General features: G+C 37.4%; 1 protein-coding gene across 11 annotated transcripts in view; it reads left to right on the forward strand.

Annotated features, from left to right (window-relative positions):
* The window catches only part of Rapgef6 (Rap guanine nucleotide exchange factor 6), a 187,270-nt gene that overhangs the window by 108,540 nt on the left and 55,969 nt on the right, over positions 1-22,761 (forward strand). For all 11 annotated transcript variants that reach the window (XM_035447727.1, XM_035447724.1, XM_035447722.1 and 8 more), the window contains 7 exons: positions 2,103-2,261; positions 2,810-2,962; positions 8,227-8,391; positions 10,519-10,626; positions 11,850-12,053; positions 15,355-15,463; positions 22,427-22,667. In XM_035447727.1, the coding sequence (XP_035303618.1) occupies positions 2,103-2,261; positions 2,810-2,962; positions 8,227-8,391; positions 10,519-10,626; positions 11,850-12,053; positions 15,355-15,463; positions 22,427-22,667 (1,139 nt within the window). The remainder of the gene's footprint in view (positions 1-2,102; positions 2,262-2,809; positions 2,963-8,226; positions 8,392-10,518; positions 10,627-11,849; positions 12,054-15,354; positions 15,464-22,426; positions 22,668-22,761) is intronic.

Raw genomic sequence — 22,761 nt, forward strand, 5'->3', positions numbered from 1 at the left:
ATAGGCACTAGAGAGAACACAGTATTTGCCACCCAAGTGTAGTCCCCAGAAACTACAACAAAAGCTGGATGTGATGGCATGCACCTGTAAACTTAGCACTGAGGAGGTAGACACCTAAAGTTCCCTGAGGCTCGTCAGCCAACCAGCCAAGCCTGCTTGGCAAGCTCTAGGATAAAAAGACCCTTTCTAAAAGAATTAAGTATAAATAGTATCTACAGAAAGATAGCTAGAATTGTCCTCTGGCCTCCCAGTGAATATGTTCACATATGCCAGCACATATGTGAACCTGCACCCACACATACACAAGCAAAAATAAACCAGGGTAGACAGCACTTGAGGTTGACCTCTGTTATCCACATGCACAGACATGTCTACATACATGTAAAAATACATATACTCAAAGGCAGAATAAATGTATTTGAACAGCTTAAAATTATGTACATGTGCACAAACAATAAATAAAAACTATATAGACAATAGGATTTTAAGCAGCTTTTCTTTGTCTGGTTGGGCAAGTTGCACACTAATCCCAGTACTAGAGAGGCAGACTAGTAGATCTCTGTGTGTTCAAGACTAGTCTGGACAGCCAGGGCTACATAGAGACTTTGTTTCAAACAAAAATGTGTTGTTTCTCAGCTTCCTACTAAATACTTCTGTAGACATAGGAATATGGAAGTTGGGAAAAGACAGTTTCCCCTCTTTAGTTTATATGTAATCTATAAATCCTACTGTGTCTTGTAGTTCCGTAACAAAAAAAACATAGACTTTCAAAAAAATTGTTCTTTTTTACCTAGTTATCACTCAGAATGACAGTCCTAAATGTTCTTTAAATGGCATTGTAAGTTTAGTAAGAAAGGGTGGTTATTAAAGAATAAGTGTTCTTTCACTGATACACAGCATACTTTAAAAATATAACTCTGCACTAGAGAGATGACTCAGTGGTTAGGAGCATTTGTTGCTCTTTCAGAAGACCCAGACTCGATTCCCATCACTTACAACCATCCATAACCCCAGTTACAAGGGATCCAACAGTCATACATGTGGTACATATATCTCCATACAGGTAAAACATTCAGACACATAAACTAAATCTTTGAAATTAAAATGCATGTATGTATGTATATATGTATGTATTATGTATAGCATCCCCCAGGCCAGCAAGATGGGTAAAAGGCACTTGCCGCCAAGCCTGACCTATATCCCATCCCTGGTACTCACAGAGTAGGAGAGAACCAGTTCCCACTATTTTTCCTCTAGCCTCCACACAAACATTGTAGCACACGTGTGAGTGCACACACACCAAAAATAAATTAAAATAGAATAAAAATATATCTTCCTATTAAATGATTTCATATAAATGAATTTTTTAATATTAACACAAATTTAGGACATTTTGTTACACATGACTTAAGATTCAGGCTTTTGGTAATTTTTTAAAGTTAATTACTAGAATGACTTACGTTGTATACTGTTCTAAGTATTTGATCTGTATTAAATTGACCATCTATATTACCTTTTTACAGCCATTTTGGCAATAAACTGAAGCCTGGGGGCATTAAATAACTTGGTGAAAGTCACTGTGTTGGTCAGTGACAGGTTCTGGATTAAGTTTCTAAGAATTTGTGCTTCTGATAGATGGCTTAGCAGTTGAGAGCATTGGGTGCTTAGAAAGGATAGGAAGTCAGTTCCCAGCATCCAGGGGACAGCTCATAGTTGTCTGGAGTACAGTTTCAGAGAGTATGAAGCCCATATCTGGCCTCCTAGGACACAATGTTGTGCACATACGTACATGTAGGCAAATGTTCATGAGCATAAAATAGTTTTTAAAACAAGAATTATGCCCTTAAACATTACAGTATTTTGTGTCAGAGAAACTGGCCAGTTATGGAAGTAATTGGTGACTAAAAGAAGAAAGTGAAAGAAACCAGTTGTTTTGTGTAGACAAAGCATAGGGTGTTAATGACTAATTACTGAATAATAGAGCTAGGTCTTCTTTTTCTTTTTTAAGTTATGTATTTGATGTATTTTGCTAAATTGTTGTTCAAAGGTATCTTACAACTGTCTTTTTTAGAAGGTTCTAACACCTTTATTTTCCTTTGTAGCTTGACTCGTGGTATGTCATTTTAAATGGTACTGTAGAAATTACTCATCCAGATGGGAAAATTGAAAATCTCTTCATGGGAAATAGTTTTGGAATTGTCCCCACGTTAGATAAGCAGCACATGCATGGAGTTGTCAGGACCAAAGTTGATGATTGTCAGGTGAGCTGACCTCTGCTCAGTGTTTTCTCATCTTTTGACTGAAAATGGCTAAGCTATTTTCTTTTTCTTCCTGAAAATAAGACAGCTTTAGTTGAGAATCAGGATTTTCCAGTGTCTACAGTTGACAAGAGAAAGTAGGTTTTATATGTCTCAAATTTTGTTAAATTGAACAAAGTATAAATTTGTAAGAGAATGTTCCAAATAAATGTTAGTTTGTTTGAACATTCAAAGTTTTATTATCCAGTTCAGGATCTTTCTGTTTTTAAAGGAAGGAAATAGGAACTTGTGAGTTGTTTGTTTCTGACTTACTCCTGCTTCGTGTTTTCTTTGCATAATGTCTGTTTAAGAGAAGTACATGTTCACTTCTCCTTTTACAGCAGAATTCAGATGATTCCACTTTGGTCTCTGATTTTTGTTTAAGTTTAAACAAATTGAATGAGAAAGAACTGATGCCGCCTGATTTCTTACCTTTGTGCTCTGCCTTGGTGCATAGTGATGTGTTTATGTATTATAGGTTCATTAACTGTTCCCATATTGTTCTTGGACAGTTTGTCTGTATAGCCCAACAGGATTATTGGAGAATTTTAAATCATGTGGAAAAAAATACCCATAAAGTTGAGGAAGAAGGAGAAATTGTCATGGTACATGAGCACCGAGAACTAGACCGGAGTGGAACCAGGAAAGGACACATTGTAATCAAGGTGGGTATTTTTGCTGGGTGGGTGGATGGGTTGGTTGATTTTTTTTTTTTTTTTTTTTTTTTTTTTTTTTTTTTTTTGAGGCAGGGTTTCTCTGTGTAGCCCTGGCTGCCCTGGAACTTGCTTGTAGACCAAGCTGGCCTTGAACTCAGAGATCTGCCTATCTCTACCTCCCATGTGCTGTGATTAAAGGCATTTGCTACCACTGCTAGGCTTGTTTTTACTTCTTATTCTAGCAACTTCATTGAAATCTTTCATCTTGCTTTAAAAATTAAAAGGCATTAAACCACTTTTTTGAATAATGTAAAATTCTTCACTAACGTATTGATGTATGATTCAGTGAGTGTATTGAGTATTCTGTCCCTTTTTCAACTGGTCATTATACATTTGAATGATGGATACTTACTGCCATTTAATCTCCAAATTGATGCAATATTATTTTAGATTATACTGGCCAAATCTTTTCTTCTTAAATGTATAAGCCCTTGATGGTGGGCATTGGTCTTATGAAAAGAAAGCAAGCAGTATTAGAGATACACAATAATAGGAAAGTTAAAAACTAGCCACAAAGACACAATGCTCTTGCTAGCATTGAAATCAGCTGTGGCTTCTCTGAACTTTAAATTGAAAATGAAAGAGACACAGGAAGTAAAATTATGACTGAGTGAGGTAAATCTGAAGCTTTAGCATAAATACAGTCAAAGCAGCATTCTCCATATTCCCTTCTATGTGTTTTACTCTTTGTCATTTCTGTCCATTTGAAAACCTCTAGATGTAAAGTAAAGCAAGTATAGTTTAAAACACATACATGTTTCTCTTTTTAAGCTAACCTTATTTACAAAGTATGCTGTTATTAGTTGACATATAGACAACTTAGTAGCTTAGAGAGGAAATATGAGTCTGATGTCATATCAGTTCTTCCTTGGGAACTGAATTCTTAAAGCTGTTTCCTAGTATAAGGAAATTACTACTGTAATAATCCCAGCATTTAGAAGGCAGAGACAAGAGCATCAGGGGTCTTTAAAAAAAATAAATAAGAAGAAGAAAGAAAAATATACAAATAGAATGCATAAGCTAATGCATATTACTTATCATTTTATCTTTGGCAAAGACCCCTATTTTTTTTTTTATTTTGTTTTTGAGACAGTTTTTCTGTGTAGCTTTGGCTATCCTGGAGCTCACTCTGTAGACCAGGCTGGCCTTGAACTCAGAGATCTGTCTGCCTCTGCCTCCGAGTGCTGAGATTAAAGGCATATACCACCACACCCAGCAAGACCACTGTTTTATTTTAATAGTTCAAACTTACAAAAAGTTTTAAGAACTAGAGTACGGAGATGGCTTGGTTTAGTAAAAGGCTTGCCTCACATGTGCAAATATAGGAATTTGAGTCTGTTCCCCCAGAACTCATGTAAAAAGCTGGGTGCACTGGTTTGCACCTCTAATTGAAGCAGTGGAGAAGCAGACAGAAAGGTCTCTTATCTCGGTGGCCAGCTAGTCTAGTCGAGTTGATAAGCTCGGGGTTCCATGAGAGACCCTGTGTCAAAACAAGGTGGAGAACAGTTAAGACAGACATCTGAAATTGGCCTTTAGCCTGCACATGCTCATGGGCACGTGAACAAAAAGAAAAGTTTCAAGAACAATACAGATAACTCTCTGAGTTAGATTCCCCTACTTTTAATATTTCATTGCATTTGCCCCATTTTCATCAATCTATTTTTTAACTGTTTGAGACATTTTACAAATGCAATGTCTCATCATTCTTAAAAGTCAGAGCACACCTACATAAACATCATAGAATTCTCCAAGTATGAAGTACACATTACTAAGATAATAGAGGCAACCTGAAGTCCCTAGTAAATTCTCATCAGTGGTCCCAGTAATGTTGCATTTTCTTTTCTCATCTGGGTTCTTATCTAAGAACATAGTTGTATTTCATTGTCATGACACTTTGGTCCACTTCAGTTGCTTGGTCTTTGTTATTCATATCCCCAGCAGACTTAAAAGAATCCATGTCTTATATCCTGTCAAGTTTACCCATTATCAAGCTATAGTTATGTTTGCCATAAGGAATTATACACTATAATTAATTCTCTTCTCTTTGCATCTGGTGCAGTGTTGACAGCCTTCCTCTAGGGAAGTTAACCTTGATGACCTCATGTTCGGATTTTTTACTATAAGGTTATTATTTGTGATATTTCATAATTGATGAGTACCTGATGAAGAGATGTTCTGATATGATCATCAGTATACTACCTCTAGTTTGTGGATAATAACAGCTAGGTACAAACTTCTTCCCACCTGTGATGACTACTGCTGAAAATGGTGTTTTCCTTCTACCATAATTTCTCTTGTAATTACTAATTGTCATTCTTTAATTTATGCTTAGTATAGACTTATGTATCATACTCCCTTGCTATTAGTATTATTCTAATATTCAAAATTTTCTGAGATGCCAACCAGTGCTCTATAGGCTGACTCTTGCATTCTTTTGAAATGCCCCCATCATTCTTTGTGCTCTTTCTAGTTTTCTGGAAGTTAGGAAGGATTATCGTGAACTTTTTTTGCTTCTGCTCTGGAATCAGCCATTTCTCCAGAAAGTTCTTGATCTTTCCAGTGGAGGATAGCATTTATAAGCCAGGATCTGGGAATTCATTATATCGTATATTTACAGCTTCTCAAGAGTCAGAACTAGAAAAACAGGTACTTATGGTAATTATCAATGCACATAAACAACTTTGTATTATGCAACCATGAGTTTATATGACACAGTTCTAATACTGTCTTACAGAATTCTCATGTTTTACTTCCATGTATATTAATATCTACTCCTGATTATTTGCTGGTTTTAACCAGTCTCTACCATATCAATATTACCGTGCCAAGCATGTCTTTTGCCTTTTATCCAAGTGGAGAATATCCAGAGTGGGATATTCTCTCCAAGTATCCCACTGTCTTAGTTACTAGTGTGGACATTTGTGACATACTTCTGCATGATAATAAGCTCTTTTAAAAGTTTTGAATATAGCCCAGACTCTGTAGGGACTCTCATCTACTGATGTAGACAAACAGGATGATGATCTCCTTTAAGGTTGACCAGTTGCGACACTGACTTAGTTTATAAATCCTAAGACCACATAAATTTCCTACCATGATTAGCCTAAATAATAAACCCATTTTGATAATCTTAGACTTAGTATTTTTGATGGTAAGAAAAGAAGAGGAATAACCTATAGTATTTTTGATGGTAAGAAAAGAAGAGGAATAACCTATAGTCTCTATGCCATAAGTAGGTTATATTAAAGTCTTTTCTTACTCCTGAGTGCCTCAAGAGAAGTGATTTATATGCCGTTTTGGCATTGGGTGCCCTTGGAAAACAAATTCTAAGGGAACAGCAATGTGTGTTTACTGTATATAGCTGTTATGATCAATTAATTATTTGTATGGTTGCAGCAAATTGGTGTTTGAACTTAAGGGCCACAGTTAGATTTTTAAAATTTATTTTATGTCTGTACACCACATGTGTGGCATGACTACATAAAAAGGCATGAGATCCACTGGAACTGGAGCTAGAGATGGTTGTGAACCACCATGTGGGTGCTAGGAACCAAACCCAAGTCCTCTCTAAGAGCAGCAAGTGTTCTTAACCACTGAGCTATTTTCTCCATCCCCCACAGCTGCTTTTTATATCCAACTTAATATTTGTTTTCTTTTTATGTTTTATTAACTCACTTTTGAAAAGGTAGCAGAGCAGAGTTGCAAAGGTAGTACAGTTGATAAGTGCTTATCTTGCAAACCCGAGGACCTGAGTTTGATCCACAGAACCCATTTTTATAAAACCAATCATAGGAGTTTGGAGAGATGGCTCAACTGGTAAAGTGTTTGCTGTTTAAGCACAAGGATCTTATTTCAGATCTCTTAAAAAAAAAAAAAAAAACTGGTGAACTGGTGTGAGGGTCGGTAGTGATGATGCACACATTTAATTCTTGAGGGGCAGAGGCAGGTGGATCTCTGAGTTCAAAGCCAACCTGGTATACAGAGTGAGTTCCAGGACAGCCAAGGGAACACAAAACCTGTCTCGGAGAGAAGGAGAAGAGAGAGAGGACTTGGTGTGACTATGAACACCTGTAATTCTTGCATTGGGGAGGCAGAGACAAGGGTTCCTGTGGCTTGCTAGCCAGCCAATCCAACCACTTGGTAAGCTCCAGGTTGGTGAAAGACTGTCTCAAAAAAAATTACAGTTTGAGGAAGATGTCATCTTCTGACCTACACCTCACACACATGCACACCTCACCCTACCTACTAACTTCCCCCCTCCAAAAAAAAAAAAAAGCCACGCATGATGGCATATGCTTGTAAGACTTGCTGGCTAACTAGCCTTGGCACATCCTGAGCTAGTGAGACTCTGTCTCAAAAAAATAAAGGATAGTGCTTGAGGAACAATATTCAAGGTTGTCCTCTAACTTCCACATAACACAGACTCACACAAATAAACAAATAAATTTAGAAAAAAAAACTGCATAGTCAATAAAAATTTTTTAACATTGGTTCAGAAACTCAATAGGAAATGTTTGTTCGTGTATTTTATTTTATATATACACATATATAAATTTTGAGGTAGAATAGCCTTTTAAATGCTGAATGTACAAACAGTAAGGAATTTAGTCATTTCACGCACAGTAAGCAGGAAGACTAAAAGAGTAAATGCCTGTATATTATTCCTATAGCCTGAGACAGAAGAGAATTTGAGATAGATTAAATGTGGAAGAAAGGTTACTTACTTACTTTCTTCCTCTTTTTGTTGTGATTTGTTTTTCAAGACAGGGTTTCTAGGTATACCCCTGGCTATCCTAGAACTCACTCTGTATAGACCAGCCTGGCCTCAAACTCACAAAGATAAATCCATCTGCCTCTGCATTCTGAGTTTGGGGATTAAAGGTGTGCACTACCTAACTAATAACTTCTTTCTGTTTTCTTTCCCTTGGACAGTCATTACATGCCCCATTGTAGCAAAAGTAACAGTAACAGCCCATACAAAGGGACAAGTCAGTAAATTTCCTAGGCTCTTCGGGGATGGAATGCCAGTAGAAACAAGCACAGCTGCACAGATGTTGCTGGGGGCTTACCGCTCTACCATATCTCAGCTCTAATCCTCTGGCTGCTTCTGAATTATGATCTATAGTCTCCCAGCAGTAGGCTTTAAAGGAGAATACATAACTTGACTCTTGAGTTTTGTTTTGTCTTAACCTTTTATTTCATTGGATTTTTAGGCAACACCTGAGCGTCTCATCATGCATTTGATAGAAGAACATTCTATTGTGGACCCAACTTATATAGAAGATTTCCTATTAACTTACAGGACATTTCTTGAAAGTCCTCTGGATGTTGGAATCAAGCTTTTGGAGTGGTTTAAGATTGACAGCTTAAGGGATAAGGTTGGTTTATAAATATAAAAGGCATGGACTTAACTTTAACCTTTAAATTTTATTAACAGACAGTTTTGCACTTTATAGAACATGTGAGTTTTTTGTTGTTGTTTTCATGAAAAAAAAAAGCTTACCTGAATAACTTAGTGAGTTAGTGTAGACATATGTCCAGTCATTTTCTCAGTGCCTTGAAAAGTGCATACAAACTAGAAATCAGAAACTGAAGTGAGACTAAGGGCTAGCTGTAAACTCAGGAACCATAGTAGTAATTTAGGGTTTTGCCAAAAAATTAGGCAGTTTGTGCAGACAGATGAAGCATGAAGCTGGTTAGTGGATTTTGAGGAATAACAACCTGGAGACCTGAGTTCAAACCCCAGAACGTACATACAGGTAAAAGAAGAGAACCAGCTGCACAAAATTGTCCTCTCACCTTAATACACACCATGGCATATATATCCCACACACATGTCATTTACATACACAGTAAGTAATAAATGAAAAAAAAATTTTTTTTTCTTGGTTTTTTGAGACAGGGTTTCTCTGTGGCTTTGGAGGCTGTCCTGGAACTAGCTCTTGTAGACCAGGCTGGTCTTGAACTCAGAGATCCACCTGCCTCTGCCTCCCGAGTACTAGTATTAAAGGCATGCGCCACCACTGCCCAGCTGTGAAAATATTTTTTAGGAAGTAAAACTATAATGCTCTTAGACAAATTGACTTTGGGTTTGGCAATAGTTATACAGATGTGACACTCAAAGCACAAGCAAGGAAAAAAAAAAAACAGATAAACAGAACTTACAGTATTAAAACCCTTTTTCTGTATCAAAAGGTACTGTCAAGAAGCACGGGGCTGCAGAGATGACTCAGTGGTTAAGAGCACTGCCTGCTCTTCCAGAGGATCTGGGTTCAATTCTCAGCACCCACTTGGCATCTCACAACTGTAACTCCTGTTCCAGGGGACTTGACACCCTCCTACAGACATTCATGAAGGCAAAACACCAATGTACATAAAATAAAAATAGATAATTTAAAAAAAAGATGCCTATACTTTAAAAAAAAAAAAAAAAAAAAAAAGCACAAGATAGGGCCTTGGAAGATGATCCAGGGATTAAAACAGGTTTGTATACTCAGACCCCACATTCATGAAGGCAAAACACCAATGTACATAAAATAAAAATAGATAATTAAAAAAAAATAAAAATGCCTATACTTTAAAAAAAAAAAATAGCACAAGATATAGGGCCTTGGAAGATGATCCAGGGATTAAAACAGGTTTGTATACTCAGATCCCATGTAAATTCCAGGTGGACATGGCAGCCATACAGTTCCAGCCTCAGAAGGTAGAAATGGGGCTTCGAGTGCAAGCTAGCTTGCAAGACAAAACATATCAGCAAGCTCTGGGTTTGATTGAAATGAATAAGGTAGAAGATGATAGAGGATGATTCCCAACAATAACCTCAGACCTGCACATGCATACCTCACATAAATATGAAAATGGAAAAAGCAGAAAAATGTAAAAAAACAGCATACCGATTTGCAAATCATAGATTTGATAAGTCTCTGCTAACCAAAATACATGAAGAACTCTTAGAACTGAAGGGCAGAAAGATGAGCAACATGATTGAAAAATGAATAAATGACTCCAATAAACACTTAGCTGAAGCAAGTTTATATATGGCCAAGAAGCATATGTTCACCATTATTGCACCTATGGAAGTCCACTCAAAACCAAATGAAGTGTACCACTTTTCACCCACATGTCTTAATTTTTTTTTACTTAACCTGTTGGACAAAATAACTCACCACTTTGAAAATTTGACATTTGGTGAAGTTTTAGATTTGTTTTTCTTAAAAATTTTGCTCAAGTATATTCTTAATTGTAGAAACACTTTTAATTATGTGTTCTGATTGAAACGAGTGCCTGCACTTTAAACAGACAGGGGCTTGTATTTAACACACTGTGTGAAATACACATCCCAATCCATGTCTTCTTTCAAAACCAAAGGAAACATGCGTTGATACTAAATCATGCCTCTCCTCTCTATTATAACAACCCTTTTATGTACAATGAAGCTCAAGAGTGGCCGACCAGACAGGAGGAATGTCTTACATAACCACATGCTTTCTCCTATTCCACAGGTGACCCGGATTGTGCTCTTATGGGTAAATAATCATTTTAATGATTTTGAAGGTGATCCTGCTATGACTCGATTTCTAGAAGAATTTGAAAAAAATCTGGAAGATACAGTAAGAATGTTTTGTTTTGTTTTGTTTTATAATTCAGGGGTCTCCCTACTCCCTCAGCAAGAATAGCAACTCAGAACAATTTCCATCTTCTCCCAGATCTGTTTTAGCATGAGAATTCCTCACCAAAATAAAAGGCTCAATCGCTTCCATGTTCATTTCTGTTTTATAGCTAGCCTCTGTTAGAGCTGTGTATTTGAACAGATTGCCTAAGCTTTATACCTTAGATCTTAATAAAAAATGGTAGTCTCCAGTTCTGAGAGATTATGTGAGGACTACAATGAGGTAAGGAGTATAACAACCTGAAGACAAACTGGCACAGAGAAAATATTCAGGAGCATAGTTCCCAGAGTAGATTGAGTTGAACACAGAAGGAAGAAAGTGGCAACTCTGGTCCCTTTCTTACCCCTCAGTTCCTGTAGACTTTCCTGCAGCATATCTGCTCTGTGCAAAATGAGGAAACATGAACAGAGATTGGGGAACTTCACTAATAGACCATTGAGGCACACCAACATCATTTAGCTCTTGCAGTACTAGAATATAGTTACTTAGACAATGGAAAGAAAGATTAAGTCATGGGATTTTCCCCACCCATCCCCAACAAATAATCAAATATTTATTAAAATCTTCCACTCAAAGGTATCATGTATAAGTGTAAAATTTGATTCCTGCCCTGGAAGTAAAAGAAAATATTGGGAGTTATTAGAGATATATCAAGTTTACAAACCTGTTACATTACCTGTTTGAGAATAATTGAATATTAAAATAGGAATAGAACTTAAAATTAGAATATTATTGAATTTACAAAAGAGTTAAATATTTTCTGAATATGTCTGAGTATTAGACAATATTCAGAAAAGAAGCCATTCCATTTCATCCAGGAGGTATACAAGATAGTACAGTAAGAATTTAGGAGACTCAGGGCTGGAGAGATGGCTCAGAGGTTAAGAGCACTGACTGTTCTTCTAGAGGTCCTGGGTTCAATTCCCGCCAACCACATAGTGGCTCACAACCGCCTTAAATGAGATCTGGTGCCCTCTGCTGGTATGCAGGCAGAAGACTATATACATAATAAATAAATAAAATCTTTAAAAAAAAAAAAAAGAATTTAGGAGATTCAGGAATAACCTTTAATTATCTAAAAGTCTTTTAAAACCCTGTAGAATTTTTCAAAGCCTGTAAGGATAGGTATATAAATGTACATTTTAATCTGTTCTGCTTCACAGAAAATGAATGGTCATCTCAGGTTATTGAATATTGCCTGTGCTGCAAAGGCTAAGTGGAGGCAAGTTGTGCTACAGAAGGCATCCCGTGAGTCCCCGTTGCACTTCATCCTTAATGGAGGCAGTGAGAAGGGATTTGGTGTCTTTGTTGAAGGAGTAGAACCTGGTAGCAAAGCTGCTGATGCAGGACTGAAACGGGGTGATCAGGTAGGTAAATAATCCCACACTTAAATAAGAACCTTTATAAGTAATAAATCTGTTGCTTTTTGTCTCTTTTCTTGGGGGAGGGGGAAAGAGAGGAGAGTGTGTGTGTACCGGAAGACAGAAAATTTTGAGTGTTGTTCCTCAGGAACTGCCTACTTTTTTTCTTCTAATTGAGCTATCTCTCAAGCCCTAGTGTTAATATTTAAATAGGGGTTTTTTTCCAAAATATTTATCATATATTCATTACTTTTGATGGAGAATTTTTTAATAGCTTGGTTGAAAACCATGTGTTTTACAGTGCTCAGTCAGTATAACCTCCTTTGAATGGCCCTTCCTATTTTCCAAGGAGTAGGAAATTTTTCCTTTGCAACTTCAGAATATTCCAGAAAGATGTTCATGAATTAGCACCTTACAAGTTTGATGGACAGGTGGATTTCTGTGAGTTCAAGGCCAGCCTGGTCTACAGAGCAAGTTCCAGGATAGCCTCCAAAGCTACAGAAAAACCCTGTCTATATATATGGTTTTTCAAGTATTTTACCATAAAGCAGTTAAGGACATCATTTCTCACAGTGGGTGGGAGAACAGTGAAATCCAAAATTTATATTCCTAACAATGAAATTTATCATGGTTTTGCTTCTTACATCCATCCTCCCATGATCCATTTTATCTAGATCATATTTCCTATTGTTATTATTCTTTTTACAAACATAAGTCTGTATAGATCTGAAGTTGTTTTTGTTCAGGTAGTATAAAGTTCTGTGGTAACAGTGATTTTATTCCTTAAGAACACTAAAGTTGCAGAAAAATACCACCTTATCATGTTGTTGCCCAATAAAGTCAAAACCAGCCTTTAATTTTCTCCCAGATCTGTTTTAGCATGAGAATTCCTCACCAAAATAAAAGGCTCAATCGCTTCCATGTTCATTTCTGTCAACAAACCAAACAACAATGACAACAACAACAACAAAAGTGTGTGTGCACACGTCTATTTTTAGACATTGCCAAATGATGGTCATATTGTATGTGAACTGAAGATCAGCAAGAAAACAACTCTGGTGTAAACGAGAGTCATCTATAAAATAAAAACAACAACAAAAAAATCCCAACAGATTCCTAACTTTTCTATTGAGGATGTCACTATACAATCAGTATGAGATAAGCCTGTGAATTACATTTTACACATAGGATGCATTATATCACGTTTTGAATTAGGCTACAAAATAGCTACTTAATAACTAAAAAGAATAAACCAATCAGGTATAATAGCATATGCTTTTAATTTCAGCACTGGGAGGCAAAAGATTTCTGTGAGTTCAAGGCCAGGCTGCTCTACTACATATTGAGTTCTAGGCTAGCCAGGGCTATACTGTGAGACCCTGTCTAAAAACCAAAAATGACAACAACAAATAAAAAAAAAACAAAAAACAAAAAAACCAAAAAGTCCCCAAAGAATAAGCCCCTACCCAATTCCTCTCATGTCTCAGTTTTTCCTGGTCTCTCACCTAGTTGAGTCTGCTTATAAAGGTAGCTGTGGCACCATAGGAACATTAATCAACTTGACGTCATCACTTAAATCTCCAGCCACTTACATTTGAAAATACTATGAAGCATCTATTCCTACACATAAGCACTTTTATTCTCTGCCCTTGAGATTCAAAGTTGTCATTGAGAATTGTTAAAATGAGGATCTCTTTAGTGCTGTGGCATTTTGATATGTAGATGTAGTTCATCTTTTTGTTTTGTTGTTTTTTGAGACTGAGTCTCAGGATGGAGACCTGGAACTCACTCTGTAGACCATGCTAGCCTCAAACTCAGAGATCTGCCTGTTTCTGCCTCCCAAGGGCTGGGATTAAAGATGTGCACAATCACTCTGAGCCTGATGTGTCTTTTTAGAATTCTGAATTTTGCTTCTCTTGATTTTTGTTTTCCTAATATATTATTTATATATTATAATTATATTCTTTATAATTTATATATATATATATATATATATATATTATAATTACATTCTTTCCCTAATATATTATCTTTAAGAGTTTTTATGTCACTTCTGAGATTTGTCATCTCTGCTGCTTGTTTGTTTGCTGCTGAATTTTTGCTTATTAGATTTTTATCTTTTTATTCTTTGCCCTTGGAATTTGTTTCTGTTTGTTTGTTTGTTTGTTTGTTTGTTTGTTTGTTTTCTCCTTCCAGAAAGCTTTTTGTGTAGTAATGAGATACAACCAAATTAAGCAATTTCCCACCTGGGAAAACTATTATAGTAATGCTGGTTTTGGTTGCTTACCTAGTTCTTTATTAAACATAAAGCAAATCTGAATTTTTTTTTCCCTTAAGACTGAGTCTAACTATATGACCCCCTGAACTTTGAAACTTCTTGCCCTGGTATTGGGATTATAGGTATGCACTGTTAAATCCAGCATTCGCATGTTTTTTATAAATGAATTATTTCACGTTGAAATAACCAAAATTTCTCTTTAGACAGTTTGACTTAAATTCATGCGTGCGTATGTGTTTGTGTTCTTGTTCACAAACATGTGCCATGGTGCATGTGTGGACATCCAAAAAATCAGTTCTCTTTCACCTTGTGGGTCCTCAGAATCAACTTCAGGCTTGATGGCAAGCACTTTTACCCACTCAACCATCTCTCCAGTCCCCATCTTATTTTTCCCCCTTTTGTTTCTCTTTTTCCTTTTTCTCTTTCCTTTTAGGTTTATTTTATTTTATATGTATGGATGTTTTGCCTGAATGTCTATGCTTCATATGCTTTTCTGGTACCAACAGATGTCAGAAAAAAGTATTGAATCACCTAGAATTGGAGTTATAGGTAGTTGTAAGGCACCCTGCGAGTGGGAACTGAACCTGCATCCTTTACAAGAGCAATTCTTGCTTTTGGCTACTGAGTCCTCTGATTTGGGATCCCAAAGAAAATGACCTTTTAAAATACATATAATGGAGGATTTGTAAATTATGCACTATAGGAAAAAAAAAGGTAGTCTAGTTTCTAAAAATCAGCCAGGCGGTGGTGGCGCACGCCTTTAATCCCAGCACTCAGGAGGCAGAGGCATGGATCTCTGTGAGTTTGAGACCACCCTGGTCTACAAGAGCGAGTTCCAGGGCAGCCTCCAAAGCCACAGAGAAATCCTGTCTCAAATCATCATCATCATCATCATCATCATCATCATTGCTCTTATATGGTGTGATTTATTCAAGTTCTATTTTGGTTTTTCTAATCTTATACTTTTGAGGTAATAGGTGATACTAATACTATTTCTTTCTTAATTTGTATTTTAAAAATATTTCCAAGATAATGGAAGTCAATGGACAAAACTTTGAGAATATTACATTTGTTAAAGCTCTTGAAATTTTGAGGAATAATACTCATCTTGCACTTACTGTGAAGACCAACATCTTTGGTAAGTTTTGTTGTAAAAGCTACTGAGGTAAGGTTTTGTTTTATTTTGTGTAAAGAGAAAAGTAAGGGGACTGGAGAAATGGCTCAGAGTTTAAGAATGTTGTCTGCTATTCCAGAGGTCCTAAGTTCAATCCCCAGCAATTACATGTTGGCTCACAATCATCTATAATGAGATTTTTTTGCCCTCTTATACATGCAGACAGGATACTATATATATAATAAATGAATTAAATAAATAAATATTTTTTAAGAAAAGAAAAGTAATTTCGGTCAAGTAGATGGTAGTAAACTATTTTTGTAAGATGCTAAGATTATTATTATTTTATAATCTAAATTTCATGGAAATAGAGATACAGCTTCAGTTATATATATAAATTGTCTTCAGCTTTTGTTGTATACTATATAGTGCAGAGTGCAATAATAAAACTTGAATGACTCAAATAAAAAGCTTAGAAGTCTTAAACAGGCTCTTTTCTACTCTGAATGTACAAAGCCAGCTTTCTGCAATGAGTCAAATGCCAGAGTAGTTAGTTGTTTCATCAGATAAACTCAATGAAGCATGTGAAATCTATGAGTGAGATTTCTAGACAGCATGTCCTTCCTTTCTTTGTAGAATTGTTTATAGTAGCTGTACTGTGTTCTTCAATTTTTTGATATAAGGTACTAGACCCAGGCCTTGACAAATGCTGCCCAAATGCCCTACAGCTGAGCTACATCTCCAACCCTGTGCTGTTTTATTTTTCATATTCATATCTGAATAAAACATGTATTAAGCTTGTGAGATGGATCCATCGTTAAAAGCACTGGCTGCATTTTCAGAAAATCCAGGTTTCATTCCCAGCACCTACATGGTGACCCACAACCATCTGTAACTCCAGTTTGAGGTTATCTGACTCCATATTTGCAGGCAAAACACACACATAGAGTAAAAATAAATCTTTAAAAAAACAAACTGTTCTTTTAACCAGATACACCATTCATTTGGTTTTGTAATTTTTATGAAAGATTATTATTTGCTTTAGACTCCATTGAATTTTGGCTAAAATCATGAGAAAGATAACAGTAACTTAGTTCTTACAAGGCAAGGAAAGAAAATCCCTTTGGGTTGGTCAGATTGCAATCAGAATGACAATAGAATCCTAGAAGTATGCCTTTTAGGAGAAGAAATGGATGTGGGATTTTTTGGGGGGTAGTTTTTTTTTTTGTTTCTACTTTCACTTGCCTTTCTTTAGACTGTGTTCAGTCATAGAGAAAAATAAAGTGTTTTGTGATTTTTCCTCTCTTCATTTGAGTGCCTTGGATATAATTATTTCATGTTAACCTGTCAATGGGCAGTTTTCCAGCATTTTTGTAATTTAGTGTTGAATAAAGAAGCCTTCAGAGCTTTTCACTTTCTGTGATTTAGACTATCCACTATAGAGTTTTTAAGCATCTAATACCTGAGAGTTCTTTGCACCTGTCATAAGAATGATTACTAATACCAAGCATTTAGCAACATGGGCCCTGGGGAACAAGGAAGACTGTGGATATAAAAGGCAGACAGGGAAGCCATAACCTAAGACTAGCCTCTGGATAGTAAGAATACTGTTGTCCTCCCAGAATCCTACACTGGTTGTGATCAAGGATAGGGAGCTACATGGTACTGCAAAAGTGTGGAAGCTGGGGAAGGGAAAGCATTATCAGTCCATACCTCCTTCCTTACCCCAGTTAGAGTGCTGTCAGCCAAGCAGAGCACCAAAGACTACCTCAAACCAACATTTATAGAGCATTTGTGGAAATGGAGGGAGCACTTTCATTGTTAAGTAATGTTCTCAGTAACTGGCATGGTCATAAATCAGGTCAGACATCAAATATAAGGAAGAGCAGAAAATGGGTGTACGGGATGACCAATAAGTAATCTTTTTCAGATTATGAGGAAGAAAAATTAATTCAAGGAAGGGACAGAAAACCTGTTTATTGACTTAAAACCTCATCTCTTGAAACAAGAACAGAAAATCAAGAAAAGAAAAAAAAATCAATGAGAAAGTAACAACTTTTTTTTTTCTTTTTTTTTCTTTTTTTTTTGAGGGGGGGGGTGAGGCAGGGTTTCTCTGTGTAACAATCCTGGCTGTCGTGGAACTCACTTTGTAGACCAGATCTGCCTCTCCTGTGCTGGGATTAAAGGTGTGCTCCACCACCACCTCGCTAAGAAAGAAACAATTCTTAGAGTTACTCATAGTTCAGTGCTTGTCCAAGCCCAGAATTCTCCAGCGTCTTGTAGAATTGAACTCTCACAGACTCTCAAATAGAACTGAACTGTAGCTTCCTCTCAAGGAGACCCAGAAAAACTTGGCAAGTTTTGCTCCTGATTCTGAATGTTAAGACCCTTGCATATGGGGCGGGGGGGGGGGCAAGTTTGTGAACATACCATTTCAAAAAAAAAAAATTTTAAATAGTTAAGCAAACAAAGATTTTGAAGTACTGAAGTACTGATTAAAGTCTGTATGAGCCAGAAGTGCAAGCACCCCAGAATATCTTCTATAAGTGGAAATAAAAACTCAATTGTGGGTTCTATGTCTGGATAAGATGTAGTAAATTCATTTCACCTTTTTTCTTCTACTGATTTAACTATAAAACCTGAACAGAATCATGACTCAATGTATTTGAGGGAACGGTACTATTCAAAAGGATTAAAACATGTAGACTTATTGGAGAAGGTATGGTTTTGTTGGAGGAACTTTATTACTGGGGGGTAGGCTTTGATACTCAAGCCAGGCTCACAGTCTCTTTTCCTGCTGCCTGTGGATCTTGATATAGATCTCTTCTGCTAACTCTCCAGCACCATGTATGCCTGCATGCTACCATGCTTCCTGCCAAGATGATGATGGACTAAATTTGTAAGCTAGCCCCAGTCATAAGAGTTTCTAGGGCAGCAGATCTGAATAGCATTGCAAAACTTTTGAAAACCAAGTATTGGACCTGTAGCACCCAGGACAACCACAATCACCATTGTTATTTATAAGATCTAAGCATTAGAAGAATTCCTTATTGAAATTTTGAAGGTGGGGGACTTTGTTTTGGTGGTCTTGTACATTTCTTTATAGATGTTTTGGTTTTAAAAGTCTCATGGCCGTTGCCACTTTGGATACAGCCTTTAAACCCCCTCTCCATCTCCTTTTCAAATCAGAGATCAGTATTTGCTGTAGTATCCTACATAAGGCTTTTTTTTTTTTATGTTTATTTGTTGTTACTGTTTGGGACACATGTGGAAATGAGAGGACAGCTTTCTCTTTCCACCTCTTTTTGAAGCAGGGTCTTTCTTGCTTCTGCTACCCTGATAGTACAAGAAACTCACTATGTAGCCCAGACCAACCACTCTTCCTCCTGAGTGCTGGGTTCCATATATGTACCACCATCTCCACCTAAGGTATGTTTGTTTTAAACCATTGAGTCATCTTATACATGTGCTGCTTTCAGAGGGATCTGCTGTCCCTTCTGTTCTCATAACAGGACACTGGAATACTTTACTGTACCATTTTCTGACCTTTCAACCTTAGTCTCTATTCATTTCTTGTTCTCAGTCTACTACAGAGATCTTTGAATGTCATATTTACTTAAAATCTTTCCACCTTTCCTTTGTCTACTTTAAATCTATTTTTTTAATCTTTTCTCATAAAGTAACTTTAAGAAGGTTGTTCCTTTCCTACTGTCTTAAGTAGCTTCTTGGGCTGTATTTGCCCTACACCAGTTGTTTTACCACACCTAGAGAAACATACAGACATTTGGTATAATATTACCACTTGTAGATTAGTAAACATTATTGAATAGATTTCTTGATTTTTGAGAGCTTGTTTGGAGGTTCCAGTAGGGGAGTGCAGCTACTCGTATACTCTTGACCGAAGACTGATCCTCCTCTATTCGGGGAAGGTTGTCCTCTTCTACTGAGTGTGCAGCTTCAGGAGGGACGCACATGGAGCGATGAGGCAGGAAGGGGGCACCCGCCTAGCCAGCCAGATCATCCTCACATCCAAACTTCTTGATTTTTAACTTTGCCAGTTGGTTTAAACAAAGGTGAAATTGTAAAACTAAAAGCTGAAAGGAACTTTAATTTAGTAAGGCAAAATGTCTTTCAAAGGTGAATCCTAAAGATATCTAATACTTTGAAGACAAAGTAAAATGTCTCTCTTGGGGCTGGAGAGATGGTTCACTGGTTAAAAGCACTAACTTGCTCTTCTTCCAGAGGACCTGAATTCTGTTCCCATACCATATCAGGCAACACCAGCCTGTAACTCCATATTCAGGAAATCGGATACCCTGTTCTGGACTCAGCAGGCACATGCACACACATGGCAGACACTCATGTACACATAAATAAAAGTAAAATAAATCTCATTTTTAATGTTGTTTTCATATGTTTACATGATGCTTTTGGCACTGCAGTCTCATCTTTATTGAAGGCCCTACAGAATAAGAAAAAAATATTTGAAAGTTCTAACAGAAGCTTAATATCCAGACTGTATAAAAAAATCAAGAAACTTGTATGGTGGGGGCAGGAAAATTAGGACTCCAAGGCTAGCCTGAGCTACCTAAGACCCTATCTCCAAAAAATAAGAAGGAAAGGACAGAACTTGGAAGCTGGGGCAAGATTGAATGTTCAAGGCCTGGCTGAGATACATAATGAAACGGTGTCTCAAAAAAAAAAAAAAAAGGAAATAGAATATTTTAATTAGTAAATTATCCAAACAAACACTTCATAAAAGAAAAAACATGTCAAACAAATATTTGAGAAGGTATTTAATATTATTAATCATCAGAAAACTGTAAGTCTATACTACAGTTAGCTTCTGTCGTAAGTATCTTTAAACAATGAAGAAACAATATAACATGTTGATGAGAGGATTATGGGAAAGGAACTCTTTTTTCTTTTATTGATTTTTTGAGGATTTCACATCATGCATTCCAGTCCCACTTCTCCTCATCCCCTCATTCACCCTCTGCCTTGCAACCTTCCCCCCAAAATAAAACCAAATATAAAAGAAAAAACAAGAGGGAGGGAGGAGAGAATCTTGTGGAGGAAGCTGTATAGTGTGCCCTGTTGAGTTTCAGTTTAGCCTTTAGTCCATTCATTTTTACTTGCAAGTGTTCATAGCCACTGGTCTGAACATAGCCACATAGTCATTGGTCTGGCTGGAGGGCTCTGGCTTCTGCTATGCCACTGATAATGGGCTCTTGCTGTAGTTTTCTATCCTGCTGTCCTGTGTCTTGGAAATCCTGGTGTTTTGTATCTGTAGGTTCATCCCCTTCATCTGCTCCTGCAGTTCATAGATGAGATGGATGTTGGGATGGGCCAACTCTTTTTGGTTTTTCGAGACAGGGTTTCTCGGTGTAACTTTTGGAGCCTGTCTTGGAACTGCTCTGTAGACCTCAAACTGTCCTCAAACTCGCAGAGATCCACCTGTCTGCCTCCCAAGAGTGCTGGGATTAAAAAGGTGTGTGTCACCACCACCCAGCAGGTTGGCCAACTCTTAACCCTGGTTCTGGGACTGGGTGGTAGCTGAGTTGGTCAGCCCACCAGCACTGCCTCATCTAGCCCACCCAGTGCAGCCTGCAGCAAGGAATGGGGCCAATTCTTCTGGCAAGTTCTCAGAACTGGGACACTCAGACTCATACCACCAGGGGCAGCTCCACTTACTGTTTTGCCCAAGCAAGGTGCAAAGGACCTCTCACCTGATTGCTGTAGGGAGCATACAAGGGGGGTAGCTGAGTCAGCTCTCCCAGGTGCAGCCAGTGAGGGTAAGAGCTAGTTCTCCCACTCTTGTGACCCTAGGGCTAGGTCTCTCATCTGCCACAGGTAGTAATGGGTGAGGGAGAGAAGACATCTGTCTCTCATCCATGCCACCACATGGTAGACTTGCGGGGAGCGGGGGGTCAGTTCTCCAGCTCTCCCACCCTCAGGGTTGGCTCACCTTCATCCCAGCCACACAGGGTCAGCTCTAGTTTGCTACCCATGGGAAAGGAACTCTTTACACTCTCGGTGGCAATGTAACTTAACATAACTTCTTAGAGAATATGAGCTAAATAGTGGAACAAGTGTGTGATCGTGCTGTTTCACTCCTCAGTGAATAGCCGCAAGAAGTAAAGTCAGGAACCAAGGGATACCTGCATGCTGTTTTTATGCTGCTTTTGTAAATAGTTAAGATTAGGAGTCAGCCTGGGGCCCATTAATAGGTAAAAAGGATAGTATATAATACTCAGGAGTATTAAGCCATAACAAAAGGTCAAATCCTGACACTTAGCCAAAGTGGATGGAATTAGTCCAGTCTGACACACAAAGGACAAGTATGGCATATTCTTTCTTCTATGGCAGCCAAAGTAGTTTTCACCTGAAAACAGGGTCAAGATTACTAGAGGCTAGGAAACGTGTGAAGGAGAGTGAAAAAATGGAAGATATGATGATGCATGTTGCATGAATGCATAGAGTATCATGATCTCCACAAGTATGTAAAATCAATATCTATTGGGTGTTGTTGTTTAACAAACCCAATGGAGTGGCACATAGCATGTAATCCCAGTACTTGGGAGGTCGAGGCAGGAAGATAACTGAGAGTTCAATCCCAACCTGTGAAGCAAAATCCTGGGTAAAAACAACAAAAGGAAGGTGGGGAGGAAAGCAAAAAAGGAAAGAGAAGTGAAGGAAAGGTGAAAGAACAAAGAAAAGCAACCTCTCTGGCTGGGCTGCAGCTCCGTTGTGGTAAGGATATGTGAGGCCAGGCAGTCTGATTTCACAGTGCATGCTCTTCACACATGCTGACAGCCTACCATTTCCTTTTGGTCATTCCCAATGATTTCATTTTATCACTTTGGGGATCTTAGCAGGTGATTTTAAAATGAGTATAAACCTGATAAAGTGTTTATCCCTTAAGATGTGTTGGTATAAAACATTTTAATGAGGAAAAGGGAAATGATGAATTTGTTATTTTTACAGTGTTCAAAGAATTGCTCAGTAGGACTGAACAAGAGAAATCCGGTATTCCTCATATTCCCAAAATTGCTGAAAAAAAAAGTAATCGCCATTCAATCCAAGATGTCCCAGGAGATATTGAACAAATACCACAGGAGAAAGGAAATAAGAAAGTTAAAGCAAATACCGTTTCAGGTGGAAGAAACAAAATCAGAAAAATTTTGGATAAAACACGATTTAGTATCTTGCCTCCAAAACTGTTTAGGTAGGTAACACCAATCTCTTGTGTTGGATTGTCATATTAACTGAAGTTTTTATTGTAGGGATAAGAGATCTGAGTCATGTTTGTTTTATACATC

Source organism: Cricetulus griseus, chromosome 7 (genome assembly GCF_003668045.3).
Source record: "Cricetulus griseus strain 17A/GY chromosome 7, alternate assembly CriGri-PICRH-1.0, whole genome shotgun sequence".
Classification (NCBI taxonomy): Eukaryota; Metazoa; Chordata; class Mammalia; order Rodentia; family Cricetidae; genus Cricetulus; species Cricetulus griseus.